The sequence below is a fragment of the Pelobates fuscus genome, chromosome 2, assembly GCF_036172605.1.
Source record: "Pelobates fuscus isolate aPelFus1 chromosome 2, aPelFus1.pri, whole genome shotgun sequence".
Classification (NCBI taxonomy): Eukaryota; Metazoa; Chordata; class Amphibia; order Anura; family Pelobatidae; genus Pelobates; species Pelobates fuscus.
In genome coordinates this window covers 84,548,365-84,568,897 of record NC_086318.1, presented here as the reverse complement: position 1 = coordinate 84,568,897, position 20,533 = coordinate 84,548,365, and the positions used below count along the sequence as shown (strand labels likewise).

General features: G+C 38.0%; 1 protein-coding gene across 6 annotated transcripts in view; it reads left to right on the top strand.

Annotated features, from left to right (window-relative positions):
- FAM168B (family with sequence similarity 168 member B) overlaps positions 1 to 11,487 on the top strand; it is a 38,464-nt gene extending 26,977 nt beyond the window's left edge. For 4 of the 6 annotated variants that reach the window (XM_063442375.1, XM_063442373.1, XM_063442370.1 and 1 more), the window contains 2 exons: positions 655 to 776; positions 10,177 to 11,487. In XM_063442375.1, coding sequence (XP_063298445.1) covers positions 655 to 763 — 109 coding nt within the window. In that variant the 3' untranslated portion in view covers positions 764 to 776; positions 10,177 to 11,487. Of the gene's footprint in view, positions 1 to 654; positions 1,174 to 10,176 lie in introns of those variants that run through there. The other 2 variants (XM_063442374.1, XM_063442372.1) reach the window with 2 other exon arrangements.
- The last annotated feature ends 9,046 nt before the right edge of the window (positions 11,488 to 20,533 follow it).

The following is a 20,533-nucleotide window of genomic DNA, read 5'->3' as shown; positions in this document are numbered from 1 at the left end:
AAATGTGCATAGGGATTTGAGATAGTGGCCAAGTAACTATTTTTATCTTTTTTTTTTTTTTTTTTTTTTTTTTTTTTCTATTCGGTTTTTATTGTAAGGACAGGTTGTCTGACAGCCAGGTGGGTTAACATAGTTCATTTATAAAAGTGCCACCTTCTATTAAAATCTTCACTTTTTGTAAAATTGTAAAAACACTTGAAGCACTTCAGCAAGCTGTAGTGTCTCTTTAATTCCATGTAAAAAATAGACTCGTTTCTTGTAGCTCGATAAGGATTGGAAGCATGTTTCACTCTGAAACTTTTGAAGGTATGTTTCCTGGAATACAATTGCACTGCCCTTTGATATATGCTTTTTTGTCTTTGGACTTTGTAAGTTTATCACCATTTTAAACATTCATAACTAAATACAGGTCTGCAGAGAACCTGTGATGTGAGCCAGTCTAAATTTTATTTAACTTTTTTTTTATTATATGCTGATGCATAAACCAGTTATGACTGCCATTTCCTAAGAAATAAGTATTTAAAGTGGTTACAGATTTACTTGTTTAAGTTGTTGCTGCTTTGTAGCTGTTTTTGTGTTTTAGGGGAAAACTGATTTGCTAAATTCAAAATATTTTGAGGGATGATTTTTGGATTTTTTTTTTTTCTTAGGTACTTTGTTGACAACCCATTCACCAACTCCGGTACCCCCTCATCAAGTCACTATGCCTGCTTATCGGCCACCGGGAACTCCTACTTATAGTTATGTCCCCCCACAATGGTGATTAGCCTACCAGTGTAAGTTACTGAGCAATATGTGCATCACCATGTCATTATCCATTTACATTTCCTTGCCTGGTTATATTTCCAGATTGACTTAACTGCTAACGAATTTAAATATCTACACAAGATCTGTGCAGTATTGGGAAATGTAAATGCCTGGCAGTTTTACGGCACGTGTTCCATTATTTTAAGGTTTTGTGGTGTTCCTCTCCTGTCCCAGTCGTCTCTCTCTCCGGTCCCACTCCCCCTCTCATTTCTGTCAACTGCTTCTCCCTACTGGTTTCCCCTGCTTTTTCCACACACGATCTGTGGTTGAATGTCCCCAATTTTAGTGAATAAACCTACAAGAACTTACTCGACAAAATCTGAGTTGTAGCAAAATTAAACCTAAATGGGAGGGAAAATGGGGTTAAAGGGACACTAGAGTCACCTGAACAACTACAGCTTAATGTATTTGTTCAGGTGAGATCTATAGCTCCCTGCAGGCAATCTAATGTAAACACTGTATTTTCAGAGAAAATACAGTGTTTACATTGATAGGAATACCTCCAGTGGCCGTCACTCAGACAGCCACCAGAGGGACTTCCTATCATGTAGGGCCCTAAAAAGGCCCTGTACACGTCAGATGTATTAAAATACGTCTGACGTGTGCAGGAGCGAGAAGGCACTGTGTGCGCGCCTTCTCTCTCCAGCCTGTCAGCAGAGGAGAGGGCGCGGGCAAAAACGCAATGTGCGGGAAAAGCCGCGCATGTGCACAAGGGAGCAATGACGCTTCCAAATGGAAGCGTCTGATTGCTTCCTGCTTGCGTCCGCCTATTTCGTCATTTTGACGAAATAGGGGGTGCGGCTTCAAGAGGCTCCCGGCGCTGGAACTAGGTGAGTAAAATCCTCTGCCTGGAGAGTCCCTTTTAATTATAGTAACTAATCTTTTAGCCTAAAATTTTCCATGTAGTCAGGAGAGCTCATTCACCTTAATAAAGTGATAACCAAACAGAAAACCAGGAAAAAATATAAAATATTCCATTAACAATAAGTCGCATAGATCCTGTTTCACATCACTGTATATATGTTTCAAGCATCTTACTGGTTGTGTTTGGGTGTTTTTGTTTCTTTCTACATTTGTTTTGTGTGTTGATTAGTATTTCCACTGTGTTGGAATTTTTTAATATATAAATGAAATTATTTGGAAAACAAGGTATAATTTTGGTGCTACTATCACCTAGTGTGAACCACTCCAACACACAAAAAAATCAATATAGTGAAAAATAGAATTGTGGTGCGAGCACTCAGTACATGCAAATACAATATTTTACCAGACTTGGTTCAGTTGGAATATCTAAAATAGTAAAACATAAAACACAGAAACATAGGGTAATATTGTTTGAAAAAAAAACGTGCAAGTATGTGTGACTGGTTAAACTCACATATTGCTGAGTCACTTTAACAAGCTGACTCAGACTTAGTGCTTGTATGGAGATGAAATTTCTCAACTTTGGACGTCCTGTATCAATTTTGGTGGGTCCGTGCTGGAAGTACTCTTTTAAATAACTCCAGAAGGCAGGATCCAATACAATGTAGCTTTATTATAAAATAACTTCATAAAAATAAGCTCTTATAAAATACAGGTAAAATGTCCTTAAAAGAAATGTACCACGACGCGTTTCGGCACTCACAGCCTTTCTCAAGTGGTCTGATCTTCTCATCTCCAACATTCTTCTTTATATATTCTGAATTTGGCGCCCTCTGTGTCTTCCGCTTACGTCATCTTTCGGCGTCTGCCGGTTACGTTGCGCCATGACGTCTGTCGCTTAAGTCATCATTCATCGTCCAGATGCTTTCCTGCGTCATGACGTCTTACGGACGCCAGAACCGGAAGTGTTACCGGCGCCATCTTACAAAGTCCGTTTTCATAAATTTTTGCCAGTCTTATATTTTTTCATTAAAAACAATTGTATATGTTAATAAAAAAAAAAATCACCGTTTAGCAAATACTCAACTTTAAAACAACGATTACACAAAGAGGTACTTCACACCTATTAGGAAGGAAGAAAATCGAAATGTTAAAAATATATATATAATAAAAAACGTATGTACCTCGTTTAAAAATCCTTTTCAAATATCATTAAGAAACATATAAGATTATATACATGAGTTAATCTCAAAATCAATGTTGAGGCCATAGGGGGACAATGATTCCATATCGAAAATCCATTTCATCTCACTTCTACTAAGGAGACTATATCTCCCCCTCTCCAATGAGTTTTCACAGCCTCTATTCCTATAAATTCAAATCCACTTGTATTTCCTCCATGTACTTTTAAAAAAAATGTTTAGAAACATTGTGCAGGGTAAATTTTCTATTTATATTATACATATGTTCCCTGATTCTTATCTTCAATGTTCTAGATGTCTTCCCAATATACTGTAGACCGCAGGGACAAATCATCATGTAAATCACATTTTTTTGAATTGCATGTTATAAATGATTTAATCTTATGTGTTTTTTGTTCTGGAAGGAGGTAAAATTGGTGACATTTTTATTCTTATTTTTTCTCAGAGTACAGCCTCTACATGTTCCACAATAGTAAAAACCTTTTTCTTTCTTAAACATAGATACAGTTTGAGTTTTTTTCTTTATCTAAAAAAACTTGAGGTTAAGGTTTGTTTAATATGTCTTGCTCCTCTAAAAATCACTTTGGGTTGTGTTCCCAGATATTGATGTATATTCTCATCTTGTTCTAAAATATGCCAATTTCTCTTCATAATTTTTTGCAGCGGATTACTATGAGAGCTATAATTAAAAATGACCGGTACAATCTTATTGTTTTCTTTTTGTTCTTTTTTCTTGTATTTTAAAATAGTTTCTCTTATCTCTTGTCCTACTTCATTTTTTATATTGATTAGAGAATCTTGATTGTATCCTTTTTCTACTAGTTGATTAATTAGCATCTTTGTTTGTTCTTCATCTTGTTCAGCTTCTGTGCAGTTACGTCTTATTCTTAAAAATTGTCCCTTTGGTATGTTTGTTAACCAGGGTTTAAAATGGCAACTTTTAAGATTAATAAAACTATTAACATCTACAGTCTTAAAGTTTTACTTTTTATCCTATTTTCTTCTATGTAGATGCTTAAATCTAAAAAATTGACAGTCTCTGAGCTAATTTCCCATGTTAAATTAATATTCCAATTATTTATATTCAAATTATTAAAAAATATTTAGGGATTCCTGTGTACCTCTCCATATTAAAAAGATGTCGTCTATGTATCTCTTGTAGAGGACCAGACTTGTCCCGAACTCTGGCCTTGAGAAAATTTCAGATTCCTCCCAATGGGCCATAAATAAGTTAGCATAGCTCGGGGCAAATCTGGTCCCCATAGCTGTTCCCTTGGTCTGCAGATAAAAATTGTTAAAAGTAAAACCTTTTTTTAAGACTTTAGATGTTAATAGTTTTATTATTTTTAAACCCTGGTTAACAAACATACCAAAGGGACAATTTTTAAGAAAAAGACGTAACTGCACAGAAGCTGAACAAGATGAAGAACAAACAAAGATGCTAATTAATCAACTAGTAGAAAAAGGATACAATCAAGAGTCTCTAATCAATATAAAAAATGAAGTAGGACAAGAGATAAGAGAAAATATTTTAAAATACAAAAAAGAACAAAAAGAAAACAAGATTGTACCGGTCATTTTTAATTATAGCTCTCGTAGTAATACGCTGCAAAAAATTATGAAGAGAAATTGGCATATTTTAGAACAAGATGAGAATATACATCAATAACTGGGAACACAACCCAAAGTGATTTTTAGAGGAGCAAGAAATATTAAACAAACCTTAACCTCAAGTTTTTTAGATAAAGAAAAAAACTCTCAAACTGTATCTATGTTTAAGAAAGAAAGGTTTTTACTATTGTGGAACATGTAGAGGCTGTACTCTGAGAAAAAATAAGAATAAAAATGTCACCAATTTTACCTCTTTCCAGAACAAAAAACACATAAGATTAAATCATTTAACATGTAATTCAAAAAATGTGATTTACATGATTTGTCCCTGCGGTCTACAGTATATTGGGAAGACATCTAGAACATTGAAGATAAGAATCAGGGAACAAATGTATAATATAAATATAAAATTTACCCTGCACAATGTTTCTAAACATTTTTTAGAAGTACATGGAGGAAATACAAGTGGATTTGAATTTATAGGAATAGAGGCTGTGAAAACTCATTGGAGAGGGGGAGATATAGTCTCCTTAGTAGAAGTGAGATGAAATGGACGTAGAAGGTAGGATGAAGCTGCTAAATAGAGTAGCTGGACAGTGAATGAAGGGGTTAACCCATAGAACTGAATGAAAAAACAAAGAACTGGACTGTCCAGTGACCTTAAATAAAATGTAACTTTTAATGAATTATCAATATAAAAAGATAGGTTTTTTAATGAATTCTCAATATATTAAGAGCTGGAGAGATATCGAGCTCTAGACGGACATAACATAAAAGAAAGAGAGAAAGAAAACGTTAATAAACGTATGTGTCCCTACTGGGATAATAAGTTTCTCAGACTGCATGTGCAGACTTATACTGTATGGTTATGCTGAGAAATAATAACTAGTCTCTATGTATCAGTGACACAGAGTCGTCTGAGCAGAGTGTCTGAGTTTGATATGAGAGACGTACAGAGTGCTGGCAGTGATTCGTGCAGGGAGACTCCCTGGAGAATATCAGAATACCGTGCAGCAGTCAGTACAAAGATACTAGTAGGGTCACAGAAAAATGAAAAATATATATACAAATAGAAAGTCAGACAGGTAACGCCAGAGATATAATAGGGTGAGTTTACTGTCTAAGTCCCGAAAGGGGGTAAGATATTCTGATAAATATCAGGTCTGGACCTCATAAATTGTCCAGAACAGACAGATCATGTTAATACTCTGGACTGGCCTGTACTGCCTTTTAATGGTGTAACTTGGTTGGCTAGAGGTCCCTGCCTCTGCCTAACAACATCTGGTGATGTGGACACGTAGTATAAGAGCATAGATGTCCCCAAAAAATACAAATAGGGAGAGCTGAACGAGACGTCTGTCTCTGGAAATCAGTTAGTATAATACCATAGTACTAACTCCTGCTAGATCGCAGGTCCGCAATAAATGAGGGTCTAAAGACTCACTGGTATATTCTGCAAAGATTATTGAGGTTTTAAACAGATTACTGAAGTTCAAGTTAGATAGTCCGGCTAGCACCCCGGCAGGTTACTAAGATTCTGATCAGCTGGTCTGACACAGTCAAAATACACAGCTTGTCATCATCTAACTGTAAGAGGCCGCTAGTGAAATGCTTAGCTCGGGCTAAATACCTTCTCTTTGATAGATTAGAGTCAAAAAACCCCGCTAGTCAATACTGCAGAGATAGCTCAAAGTAACTACAGATTCCTAGAGCTTTCTAAAGATCAGGTCAATTAGTCTGGCTCGGTGGAATAGGTGCAGCTTGTCAAATGCAGCTACACGGAACAGAGCTCCGCAGTAAATGAGGGTCTGGAGACTCACTGGTACATACTGTCAAGATTACTAAGGATTGCAACAGGTACTCAGATTTAAATAAACTTAGTCTGGCTAGTCCCCCAGCAGATAACTAAGAATCTTGATGAACTGGTCTAGTTCGGTATGTTTACACAGATTTGTCAGCGCTCACAGGCGAAACGCGCGTCGGGGCTTTCGTTTTGTGTAAACTACTTTGGACAAGCCGTAGTAAATCTATTGAGCCAGACTAATTGAGCTGTACTTTAGTAATCTTTAGAAGTCTAGAGTTACCTTTAGTAATCTCCGCAGTATATACTAGCGGGTCTTCAGACTCTGAACTATAGAAGAGAAGTTATTTAACTCGTGCAAAGCATTTTGACTAGCGCTGACAAATCTGTGTAAACATACCGAACTAGACCAGTTCATCAAGATTCTTAGTTATCTGCTGGGGGACTAGCCAGACTAAGTTTATTTAAATCTGAGTACCTGTTGCAATCCTTAGTAATCTTGACAGTATGTACCAGTGAGTCTCCAGACCCTCATTTACTGCGGAGCTCTGTTCCGTGTAGCTGCATTTGACAAGCTGCACCTATTCCACCGAGCCAGACTAATTGACCTGATCTTTAGAAAGCTCTAGGAATCTGTAGTTACTTTGAGCTATCTCTGCAGTATTGACTAGCGGGGTTTTTTGACTCTAATCTATCAAAGAGAAGGTATTTAGCCCGAGCTAAGCATTTCACTAGCGGCCTCTTACAGTTAGATGATGACAAGCTGTGTATTTTGACTGTGTCAGACCAGCTGATCAGAATCTTAGTAACCTGCCGGGGTGCTAGCCGGACTATCTAACTTGAACTTCAGTAATCTGTTTAAAACCTCAATAATCTTTGCAGAATATACCAGTGAGTCTTTAGACCCTCATTTATTGCGGACCTGCGATCTAGCAGGAGTTAGTACTATGGTATTATACTAACTGATTTCCAGAGACAGACGTCTCGTTCAGCTCTCCCTATTTGTATTTTTTGGGGACATCTATGCTCTTATACTACGTGTCCACATCACCAGATGTTGTTAGGCAGAGGCAGGGACCTCTAGCCAACCAAGTTACACCATTAAAAGGCAGTACAGGCCAGTCCAGAGTATTAACATGATCTGTCTGTTCTGGACAATTTATGAGGTCCAGACCTGATATTTATCAGAATATCTTACCCCCTTTCGGGACTTAGACAGTAAACTCACCCTATTATATCTCTGGCGTTACCTGTCTGACTTTCTATTTGTATATATATTTTTCATTTTTCTGTGACCCTACTAGTATCTTTGTACTGACTGCTGCACGGTATTCTGATATTCTCCAGGGAGTCTCCCTGCACGAATCACTGCCAGCACTCTGTACGTCTCTCATATCAAACTCAGACACTCTGCTCAGACGACTCTGTGTCACTGATACATAGAGACTAGTTATTATTTCTCAGCATAACCATACAGTATAAGTCTGCACATGCAGTCTGAGAAACTTATTATCCCAGTAGGGACACATACGTTTATTAACGTTTTCTTTCTCTCTTTCTTTTATGTTATGTCCGTCTAGAGCTCGATATCTCTCCAGCTCTTAATATATTGAGAATTCATTAAAAAACCTATCTTTTTATATTGATAATTCATTAAAAGTTACATTTTATTTAAGGTCACTGGACAGTCCAGTTCTTTGTTGAGATGAAATGGATTTTCGATATGGAATCATTGTCCCCCTATGGCCTCAACATTGATTTTGAGATTAACTCATGTATATAATCTTATATGTTTCTTAATGATATTTGAAAAGGATTTTTAAACGAGGTACATACGTTTTTTATTATATATATATTTTTAACATTTCGATTTTCTTCCTTCCTAATAGGTGTGAAGTACCTCTTTGTGTAATCGTTGTTTTATGTGTAAGTTGAGTATTTGCTAAACGGTGATTTTCCCTTTTTATTAACATATACAATTGTTTTTAATGAAAAAATATAAGACTGGCAAAAATGTATGAAAACGGACTTTGTAAGATGGCGCCGGTAACACTTCCGGTTCCAGCGTCCGTAAGACGTCATGACGCAGGAAAGCGTCTGGACGATGAATGATGACTTAAGCGACAGACGTCATGGCGCAACGTAACCGGCAGACGCCGAAAGATGACGTAAGCGGAAGACACAGAGGGTGCCAAATTCAGAATATATAAAGAAGAATGTTGGAGATGAGAAGATCAGACCACTTGAGAAAGGCTGTGAGTGCCAAAACGCGTCATGGTACATTTCTTTTAAGGACATTTTACCTGTATTTTATAAGAGCCTATTTTTATGAAGTTATTTTATAATAAAGCTACATTGTATTGGATCCTGACGTCCAAAATTGATACAGGACGTCCAAAGTTGAGAAATGTCATCTCCATACAAGCCCTAAGTCTGAGTCAGCTTGTTAAAGTGACTCAGCAATATGTGAGTTTAACCAGTCACACATACTTGCACGTTTTTTTTTCAAACAATATTACCCTATGTTTCTGTGTTTTATGTTTTACTATTTTAGATATTCCAACTGAACCAAGTCTGGTAAAATATTGTATTTGCATGTACTGAGTGCTCGCACCACAATTCTATTTTTCACTATATGGATTTTTTTAATGATTGCATATTATTGTGTGCTATACACATTTGAAAGAAAGTTTGGATACCTGTTTGAGCAGGACAATGAGCATTAAAATTACACAAATGCTGGGAGTAAAGTCCTTTTTGGAGAACATGTTGGGAAACTTTGTGATCTAAAAATATATGTAAAATTATCAAGACTCCTAGATAAACGTAAAGCACTTAAAGAAGAAGGCACCATTGAATTGCTTTTGGTTTGCCTATTTATGGGTGGGTTGCCACAAACCTGTGCTGTGTGTTGTAGCAGTAAGGAAAGCGTATAGGCATTCAGTTTTGTTGTGCAGGTCGCGTGGACTGCTCTCAGCAGTAGAATGGTGTAATCTGCTAGTGTGGTGTGACATGAACTAGTTTAAAGGGACACTAAATAACTATAACAACTACAGCTTATTGTATTTGTTCTGGTGATTATAATCATTCCATTCAGGCTTTTTGCAGTAAACTGTTTTTTCAGAGAAAATGCAGTGCTTACATTACAGCCTAGGGATAACTCCATTCAGTGTCTCCACACTCTGCATGCAGACACTGAACTTTTCTCATAGAGCTGCATTGATTCAATCCATCTCTGAGGAGATACTGCTTGGTCAGGGCTGTGTTTGGCTTGTGTTGGCTCTGCCCCTATGATGTCAGCCAAGGAGGCAGAGCAAAGCCATCAGCAGACTGAAAAAGGTAAGATTTTGCCTTATTTAGGGGAGAAAAGGGGGACCACTGGGAATAGATGGTGTTTTTAACACTAGAGTTTAGGGATACATGTGTTCCTTTAAGTCTTAACAAGCAAAAAAAAGAAACTGTTCTAAGAACCTTTGGTTTAAAACTATCTGGTTCTTGTAACTAAACAGGCCTATTCCAGCTGCTAAATTATGTGCTATTTATCAATTCAGACAATGCTTACAATATTCATCGGGGGGGGGGAGAAGAACATCTATTTAGTATTGAAATAAGTTCATTTCTGCCTTACAGGGAGCTGTAATCTATTTTCATTATGGCAATCATATTGTATTAAACACTGTTACGGAGGCTTGTGTGCATACACTTGAATCATTGATGGCACATTAGATTGAAGTCTGTCAGGAGACTTAAGGATCATTTGAGAGATTGTATGGGATAGTGTACGAATCTCTGATTTAATTTATTTTGTTTTTCCAATCAGAGACCCTGTTTTGTGTTTATTTGGTAATGACAAATGTGACACTTTATTAATTATAGCACGCTCTTCCACAGGTTTGAAGATGGAAGATATGCAACAAAGAGAGAGGCTTAATAGATGGTGATGAAGCTTCCATGCCTCCAGCAATGAGTTTCTTCCTTTTGAATGATCTCAACACTTTGCCTAACACTAATTCAGGATCCAAGAAGATTTCCATTACTGCATATCTTAACATCTTGTAACTCTAGTGGTTGTCTTATAACGAAAATCCTGTTTTGTGGACAGTCTTGCAATTTTTTTTAGCTAATTATAACGATAAAAAGGGAGTAAGTATAAAGTTGTTTCAATCTATAACTAGTTGAATGCATGTTTAAAACACAGAAATGAAGCTTGCACCGTTTATTGCAGTGACATATGCAAAAAAAACATCATATGCAAAATCCAAAGGAGCTGAGAAGAGGTTTAAGAAGACCTTGTTTCACTTGTGGATTGGTAGATACATGCAAGGTCATTTGTTAATACTAATCGCCCCATTGTGTACATTGAGTGTTGCTCAAACGTATTTGAAGATTGCTATTAGTATAATGGGGCCATGTTTTAAAAGAAAAAAATATATATGATCTCCAGAAAATCCAATTAGTGTACTTCAAACTTTTCATGGTTTCTTTAATTTCTTGGTATTTTTTTTGTTTTTTGTTATATGTTCTTGCATTATGTTTATATAGGAATAGCTGACTCCATAATTTTTTTTTTTTTTTTATGGTATGTGAATATAGAGCATTTTATTCAGTGTAGAATGTTTTCAGGACTGCAGCAACCAGTGCTATAATAAAAATGGCACGAAAGATTGATACATAGATCTAACCACCCACACAGGAACAGCATTCACTTATCAGTATTGGCTTTACAGTATTCATAGCTTAGAGAGAATTGTACTTCCAGCATTCCATAATAAGGTGTTTTGGTTATTTTTCTCTATCGGGGATCGGATTAAAAGTCTTGAGTCTATGCACACAAAATGTGAACAAAAAGTGAAAGCTCACATCTTTCAGTTGATACGATACAGTGACTTCATTGTAAAAGGTGTGGGTGTCGTGTTTTTTTTTTTGTTTTTTTTTTTTTTTTTAGCTTTAGATATTTTATTTATCTTTGCTTTTTATTTTTACATCTCGTTGCATATTTTTTTTCTCCAGACAGTAGTCTTACAATTTTTACTTTTGTGTTGAAGTCCCATAATAAATATGGTAACATTTCCAAATTCTTATCTTTTGTATTAGTTTTTGAGTCATGAAGGATTTTGATACACTACTGTATTCTTTATAAAGTGTCATGTTACAAAGTCCAGTACATTTAACCTGCAATAAATTATGCAGCATGTAATGGGAGATTTGGTTTCCTTTTTCTGTGTACTTATTGTTTTTAAGTGTATTCGTTATTTTTTTCTTGCCCTTCTCTCCTATAAACCACAACATATATGTTGGACACAATCACACACACATCTTGAAAATTGTCTTAATTCTCTAGTAACTGCAATTGGCATCTAAAGGCAAACTACTAAGTTACCAGCTATATCTCTTCTAGAACACCATGTATGCAACGTTACATCAGTACTTTATCACGTTCTTAAATTAAGTTACTAATTGGACCCAAATCCTCTCTGATATGAAAACTTATAAAACAAAGCCCTCCACTCACTGTTGACATCACACCTTCCCTCTGTGGTTTAATCAAATGCATCTATCTCCAGGCTCAGAGTACGTGTGGCAGGTGGTTGAGGTGGACAGGGGAGGGAGGGAGGGAGGGAGGCAGGTGGTTGAGGTGGACAGAGTAAGAGTAAGGATTAGGGAAAAGAATGAATGAATGAATGAAAATGACTTTTGGGTGAGCACTAGGAGAGCACACACAGGGAGAAGAGATGCAAGCTTTCTCTTGGAGTAAATTATTCTGTTTCCAGTGTGCAGTGTGCTCTGACAACAGATGTAATTTTTGCACCCTAGACAACTTGGAATGCAACTTCTCACTTTCTAAAAAAAAAAGTAAATGTCTGTGCGGTGTACAGATTCCTGCTGCCATCACCATTTCCAAAAGTAGATGTGGTCATGGACTTTAAAATAACCCTTTTAATAAAAAATATAAGTTCTTTGTTCAGCAGTTCTGAAATTAATTTCTGTAATTAAACCAGTAATAAAGCACCTGCAGGTATGTTCCCCAGCAGAATTGCTCACACACAACACGAGAGATTATCAGAGGTCACATTTTACATGGTGCGATGAAGAAATGGTGCGTTCTTGTCATTGTGATAATGATTCTTCTCTACATCAAATTTGTCACTACGCTTTTTTTTTTCTCTCCTTCAAACAAGGTTTTAGGCAAAATCCAGTGCATTTGCAAGTATTTTCTCAAGTTTTAAGTCCAGCATTAACTTGGTAACATTACTGACTTAAAAAAGCACAAATGGGGCAGGGCCTGAGCGCCGGTCGGATCAGACACGCTTTGTCTGAGCGCCGGCCTCTGAGCTGGAATACCGGAGCCAACTGCGGGCCACAAACAAGAAACCGACCTGAAACCGTGCTCGCTGCACCACCAAGACGGCTGTGACCCAGGGGTTATCCAACAGGACCGTCCACGGCACAAAGTAACCTGGTCGAGGCCTGAGGCCTACGAGCTTGAGCCGAGAGAGACGGACATTCCTTTTTTTTTTTTGGTTATATGTTCTTGCATTATGTTTATATAGGAATAGCTGACTCCATATTTTTTTTTTTGATATGTGAATATAGAGAATTTTATTTAGTGTTTGACGAATATCTGGCCTCCCATAGCGTTTTTAAGTCCCCTATCTGCTTTGAGTTGCTGTAGAACTCCATATAATGCCGCTCTAGCAAACTAATTGCGTTAGAAGAGGTAACTTTTCCTTTTGAGGAATGAAATACCACGTAGCACATGTAGTCTTCCTACCAGTTTTGTGAACAATGTTTTCTTGGAAAGATATATATGGAGTTCACAGCAGTTTCATCACATCAAATCCAATTTAGATCTATTTTAAGGCAAAGTTGAGCAAAATTTGACAAAATGCAGAAGCTTAATAAAGTTTCCCTTGTTGTGCCATACTATTTCCATCAACCATCACCTGTGAAGCCTAATGGGAAAAGTATAAAATTAAGAAATGCACAGCAGATGTTCGGAAGATCTAGTGGATTACAAGAGCAAAGTTGAAGTTTGATGTAGTTGCATATAAAACAAAACATGTCTGCAGGGACATGCTATAGACCCCAGAAACACGACATTAAGCTGTAGTGGTTCTAGTGCCTATAGTGTCCCTTTAAATAGTCAAATTGGAAGCATAGCTGACGGAGAATTTTTCCAGTTTGGCTTTTTTGGCCTCAAATTTTAATTTTTTTTGAATTCATGAGAATTTAATTTAGTTACTACCCCTGAATGAGATGCCGGCACCTGCTTTTAATCTAAGGGCAAAAGTAAGGAAGGAAGGAGACACTATAGTTGTTAATGTGAATGCTTGTTGCCGAGAGACTAATTTTCATGTATATACTTATACTGGTGGCGCGCCTGTAGAAAAAGACCTGGGTAGTCTTGATCACTCTGGCTCAGAATCACATAAAATGAATAAACAAGAAGAGTATAACAGTGAAGTACAGTTAAGAGATCAAATGGATAAAAATACAAGTACATTTATTACATAAATCATAAACAATAATTACCATCCAAGACTGCAATAAACACAAAGAATATGCAGTTGGAAAACAAAATATAGATAACAGTAAAAGCAATATAATGAGCCTCTTACAAGAAGAATGTAGTGAGTATATGCAGTATGAACCTGCTACTCACACACGGCTTTCGTTCCCAATGGAACACTTTATGTTGTATTCAGCCAGCTACAGTGCTCAATTCTCCACGGAAGGGTGTTAAATGAGCTTCTCTGTATCCCGATTATGCTCAGTGTTCTCTGCAGGCTTCTTTCTTGATTGTTGGTATAGAGGCAAAGACAAATTATGCGGGTCCTGAAGAAACTCCGCCCACTTGGAATTACGTCCCCATGTAGCTTGCGTTGCTGCGTCTACGCGTTTTGCTGATTGGCTTCCTCAGGACATCAAATTTGTCTTTGCCTCTATACCAATGATCAAGAAAGAAGCGTGCGGAGAACACGGCGCATAACAAAGGTACAGAAAATAAAGTGGTTTTGGGGGCATGGATGCTACCACTGCAATCTTGTAAACAAAACCATTTTGCAATCCCTACTCCTGCTTGTATCTGTAAGACGGACCGTCCTAGAGACTTCTGACACAAAGATTTCATTATTGAATCTATTTTGGCGACTAGCATAAACATGCAAAGTATGCTGATCCTGTGTCCTCTCACACAACAAAAGGAACACATCTAAAAAATTTAATTTTAAATTCTGGTTGCTTTATTGTGGAGTAATGTTTAACTGTAGAATAGTATGTCGTTTGGCTTTTATTTTTGAATTGTATATACAAAATTACATTTTTGAATATATTCGCAGAGAGATTGGGGAATAATATTTTTTTTGACATTTTATAGAGCTTATTAAAACCAGCCATCACTTGGTCAGTTTGTTTTGCATTTCTATTTTAAACTTAACCAGTTAACAAACACTTTTTACAAATGACCCATTTAGCTTTTTTTCTTTGGAAAATGGTATCTAACATGACTTCATACTTCATTTAATGTTGTCTTCGAAAAATCAAACCACATTTTGCATATGGTTACTGTGAAATATAGATAAATTGAGATCCCATTCTGAGACAGTGCAATAATGTATACATTTTGGATGATGTGATTTTAAGTGAGGTCTGATGAAAATTTTTTGGAAGCCCGTTTATTGTAATAAGAGTTGCTATGGATTAATATGGTTTTGAATAAAGGTGAAAAAGAAGAGAAAACTGTCCTGAAAAATGAGACTCAATACTAAATATTGGTCTAGCAAAAGACGTTCCAAACATAAGTGTTGCAGTTGTCAGAGTGTCGTTTGCTCTAGAAAATAAAACGTTAAAAAAATCTTTAATAAGTAACAATTAACGTTCCTAAAGTAAACTATCCCCAGTACCTGAATCCAGTGTATCCTGGCTAACTATTGTCCAGTGGCCAGAAAAGCGGACACAGGGACTAAGAGGCGTGTACTTCGGGGGTAAGGGTGGGAGAAAAAGAGGAGGGGGGGGGGGGGGGGGGCAAAAGACAAAAGGTGACCAAAATAGTATTGCCACAATTAGTTTACCAGAGAGTATTACCAAAATGGTATGCAAGAGTATTGCCACAATTAATATACCAAAAAATATTACCAAAATGGTATAGTAAACCACTAAGTTAAGCACTTCTAGTAAATGTGCGAGAGGTTATATTGCCATAATAGATTTATCCACCAAAATGTATTGCCAAGATGGTATAATCAACCACTAAGTGATCAATTATAGTGAATAAACGAGACAAGTCTAATCATTCATAGGACCCGTCAGTCCCAATGAAAGTAATCTGGACAAACTGGGGTGAGGATGTTCCTCTAGATATCCCCGAGGTCCAGGCAATATAACCGATGTATTTGCCAATGTACTAAGCTCAGCCGAAAGACACTAAGCGAGTATTTGACGTAGTCAAGTGTAGTGATTGGTCTAGCGGACACAATGTATCTGTAATACTTCCAAATCTCTGTTCTGAAATAGTGACTATTATTGTGTATCACTTGTGAGCTCTATGAAGGAGATGATCCATATGAATGGATCTAATGGTCTCCGTATCGCAAGGCTCCTAGGGTAGCAAAATAATTCCTTAGGGGTGGTCAGTGTTGAAGATATAGACTGACTTAAACCTGGATTTTCTGCTGAACCGAAAAAACGTCTCCCTGTGTGTACGAGGCTGGCTCGTAAATTATTGTATGGAGCATGTTAATGGGTAATGTAATAAATATCCCAATGTGTGATAGGAAACGGTATGGGATACAAACCCGTTAACTAAGTCCCAGAAATTATACTCGACCCATGTTAGAGTGCTCTGGGAGCTCCATAAGAGGATATCCATAAGCTAGAGCATCGAAAACCTGCTGGACCTAGTGATTGTAGATGCTATATGATCCCTGGCTAGATGATAGGTATGTTGAATTAACCCAGCACAAATATATAGCCTGGAAAGCACCTAAGGAATACTCATAATAGTACTAGATTCCAACAAAGCAGGAAAAATGCCTTCATGGGCATTGGTTATAGGAAAGAAAGAGTTTGAAAGAGTTACCGGTGTACAGAGTTGGTACTGGCAAAATTAGATGGTATAATTGATTATTCTGTAATGGCACCTCGGTCGGTATGACACTCAATGCAATTTGTTATTTCACTGCATCCACGGTGCTGCGGTCAGTCATGCGAGCAAATATAAATTGCTGTGATTCCGAAGGAGCAGTCATAAGGTAAGTATGTTTACCGAAAGATGCAGAGAGCTTGTCCGAGTGTATAGAAACCCGACGCGCGTTTCGCCCTGTTTAGGGGCTCGTCAGGGGGAAGAAATGATTCCCTCCAAAGGCAGGGTTATAAATACCGCCCTTAAAGCCGATTGGTCCATTTTCGGCCGTCCAACAGAGTGAGAAACTACGGAGGCTCAGTGGTGTCAGAAAGTATCCCGATGTCAAAATGACTATGATTCTACTTGAATTTTCCGTCATTTGTATCACTGAGTGCATTTATAGTGTTGGTAGTCCTCCCTGGGAGTTTGTTGAGGATCCTAGAGTATAGTATAATATACAGTGTACTGTTATTATACGTGGAGGTGGTGAGGTATAATATATTTAAACCAGAAAGGTTTAGAACAACCCTCCACACCGGGTGCATAGAGGTACATTGGTACCAATTTGCAAGGTTCAAGGGTAAAACCTAAAAATTGGAGTATATTGAAGGAAGGTCTTTTAATAAGAGAAAAGTGTACAGATAAGGGATGGCTGAATTACAGCCCTTGCTGAGATTAATTAAAGAAAAGTCATTTTGTAACAATTTGTTAATTTAGATCATGAAGTGTATGAGAGCACTTGAAAAAGATACTTTGGTCTATGTATAATTATTTGCATTTTTTGCATATTTGAAAAAAAAACAGTGGAGAGAGGAGGCAGGAGAGTAGTATACTATGGCCTCATTTCACTGGTGTATGAATGGTGTGTAATTAAATTCTTCGTTTAAGCCACGAGGGGCTAAAGTTTTAAAGATGAAGATCCAGCGAGATTCTTTTTGTACATTTTTGAATAAAGATTGAGTTGTTGCTTTCCTCATTGCTTATCTGTTTTTTTTTTCTTCCTTTCAGTCACCGTTATAAAAATAAATTATTTATATGTAAAATCCAAAGCCTTACACACCTTGTGCGTTGTTAAGCAAACCAACTGTATGCTTTTCAAGAAAATTGAACTCCTAGTATTTTCAGATTAGTAAAGCTTACCGGTAGCATTATTTAAAGCAGAGCTGTTAAACCTTAGGTAATCTAAGGACGAATACAAAAAATAAATAAACAAGATTGATCCGCATGCAAAGTTATAATTTCTTTACATGCTACCTTAGTATGTCATGCCTTTAGTAGTTGAGTCTGCGTATGTTGGTGTAGCAGCCATACAAGATCAAATCTATGTAAAGCGGAATTGTCACTTTGGAAATAATGGCCAAACGTTGTGCTGACATTCCATGTAAAAATTGGGATATTGTGTGTTAGGGGTGCAATGTTGTGACACTGCTGCACGCTATAGGGCTTATATGTATTGAGTGGGGTGGTTGGAAGCCAATATGCATAGTTTTTTCTCGCGTATAGTGGTAGTACTCACAAGTAGGATGTTCCTTCTAGGTTGGACAAGAAGCTTCTTTGAAAGATAATTGCATGCCCCGCCTGCTGCCCCTATATAACCTGTATGTTAGAGGAGAACTCCAGTTCTTCTTGTCCCAGCAATGGGACGGACAAGCTCCTCCAAGATCCAGGTGGAGACTGTTGCGGTCAGCACAGGCTGCTGATCGGGGAGGTGAGTGCCCGATAGCTCCCTGGGCGGGAGCTGAGCGGCAAGGCATATTTCCGGGTTTGCGTTATGGAACGTGACCGGAAATCAGTCTATTTGTGGCATCACTGGAAAGTCATGGGCGGACCTCCCACTAAGTATCTTATACGTGGAACGCACACCCGGCAGGTTTTGCGTTCCACTGAACACCAAATCGGGCTACTGCGCATGCACGAAACGGTGTCCGTAATTTTGGCGCCAAATTTAAAATTTGTTTGGCTATAAAGCTGTGCAGAGCCTGGCTGACCCCAAGGGTGGGTGAGGTGTTTGAGGTGAGATTTAACTCCCTTTGACACCTGTCACTATTGCATGCTTCTAAAAACAATTCTTTATTTTTTTCCCCCCCAGATATGTCCAGTCCTATTTCTCCGGATAAGGCTGATAAAGAAAAAATTTCAGCTTCTGTCCCTAAAAAGGCCACAAGTAAATCTAAGCACTTATGTTGTCTGGAATGTGCAGTCCCTCTACCTGACGGATGTCGTAAAAAGACATGCAATCAGTGCTCCACGGAATTGCTAGAGAAAGCCAAGCAAACTGATATGTCATCCTTCCTGTACTGGTTCCAGGAAAATTTTTCCCAGACCTTTGAATCTTTCAAAGATGCCGTAAAAAAAGAACCGGCTATTCACGAGAAGCAGACAAAGAAACGTAGGAGAGAGAGATCTCCTTCCTTGACTGATCTCTCATCGGGGGAATGTTCATCTTCCTCGCCTTCTGATATTTTCAGTCTGGCTTCAAGTGTGGAGGAAGGTTTTCCACCAGAAGAGCTTAAAAAGTTTATAAAAGAAGACGTGACACTATCAATTGATGCGCAAAGCGACTGTTCCTTCTAGGTGGTTAGGAAGTATACGATGTAAACCTGTTTGTTTTTTCGCTTTAAAAAAAAAAGTGCAATGTCTCTGATGCCATGTAAACATATGTGAATGCCAATCGATCTGCACCAGCTATTGTGGCAGTGCAAATTGCATGTTTTATCTCTGCACGAACAAAATAAAGAATAAAAAAAAGAAATAAGAAAACGTGACAGCTGTACAGGAACCTGAACCTACCAAGGGTAAGGTTAAAGGCTTCCCAAACTAATGGATCTCCTTCAAAGAGAATGGAAGAATCCTGAAAGCATTTTGAACTTATTCTCAAACTACAGTATGAAGAGAAATGGGAGGATCTTCCCAAGATTGACATTCAGATAGCCCAACTATCAAAGAAGACCACTATACCCATTTGGGAGGACCCCATGGACAAGCGAGCCGAAACTTCATGTAGAAGGATCTTCCAGGCCACAGGCTACCAATGCAGAGCCGAAATAGCAGGCTCAGCAGTTCTTAGAGCACAGAGCGTTTGGCTCCAAGCCCTAGAAGAGTCTCTTATGGGAAAGGCTGAGAAACGACCATGCCCAGCTTATGTTCCTCCTGAAACGATCTAACGAGTTTATTTCGGATGCCTCTGATGAGATTCTACGTTTATCCGTCCGAATCATGGGCTTGTCCTCAGTAGCCAGAAGAGCCCTATGGTTAAGAACATGGACAGCTGATTCAGAGAGGAACAAGCTTTTTGGTACTCCTTTGGAAGACATTATTAGGCAAATGTCTGAAACAAAGAAGGCTCTACCTCAGGATTCGAGACCTCAAAAATATAAAAGATATCACTTCAGGGGTCAGCGTTCCTTTCGTTACCAAGGACGATTTCGTAGATTTTAGAAACAAGGTGAAACCGGCAGTCAATGGTCCAGACATGATCTCAAGAAGCAGGATAAAAAGAGAAAAATTCGATGCCAAGAGGGTAGGAGGACGTCTTCGTTTCTTCGCTCACAAATGGAAAAAGATAACGTCAAACTGTTGGATTCTAAGAACCATTTCAGAAGGTCACAAAATCAAGTTTTCTGCAATACCACAACCATCTTTCCTGCTATCAAGTTATCTGTCGATAAAGAAATTGGAGGCACTCCTGGCAGAATTTCTTATCCCTTTGCGCAAGGATGTGGTAGAGAAGGTACCCAAACAATGGGAATTTCAGGGAGTTTACTCTCGCCTGTTCTTGGTGCAAAAACCAGACGGATCCTTCCGGCCTATCCTAGACCTGAAGAAGGTCAACACTTGCATACCATATCATCCTTCAAAAGGGGGAATTCACAGCAAAATTAGACCTGAAAGATGCCTACCTCCATGTACCGGTATCAGAGTCCTCCCGGCACTTCCTCAGATTTGAAGTCTTAACGGAAGACGAAGAATTCTCCACTTTCAGTTCAAGGCGCTACCCTTTGACCTGTCATCAGCTCCTCGCATATTTACAAAAATCCTGGCTCCCATATCAGCAGCTTTACGTCTGGGATTTGTCCTTGGTTCTTCAAGCCCTTTGTGAACCACCGTTTGAACCGTTATTAGAGG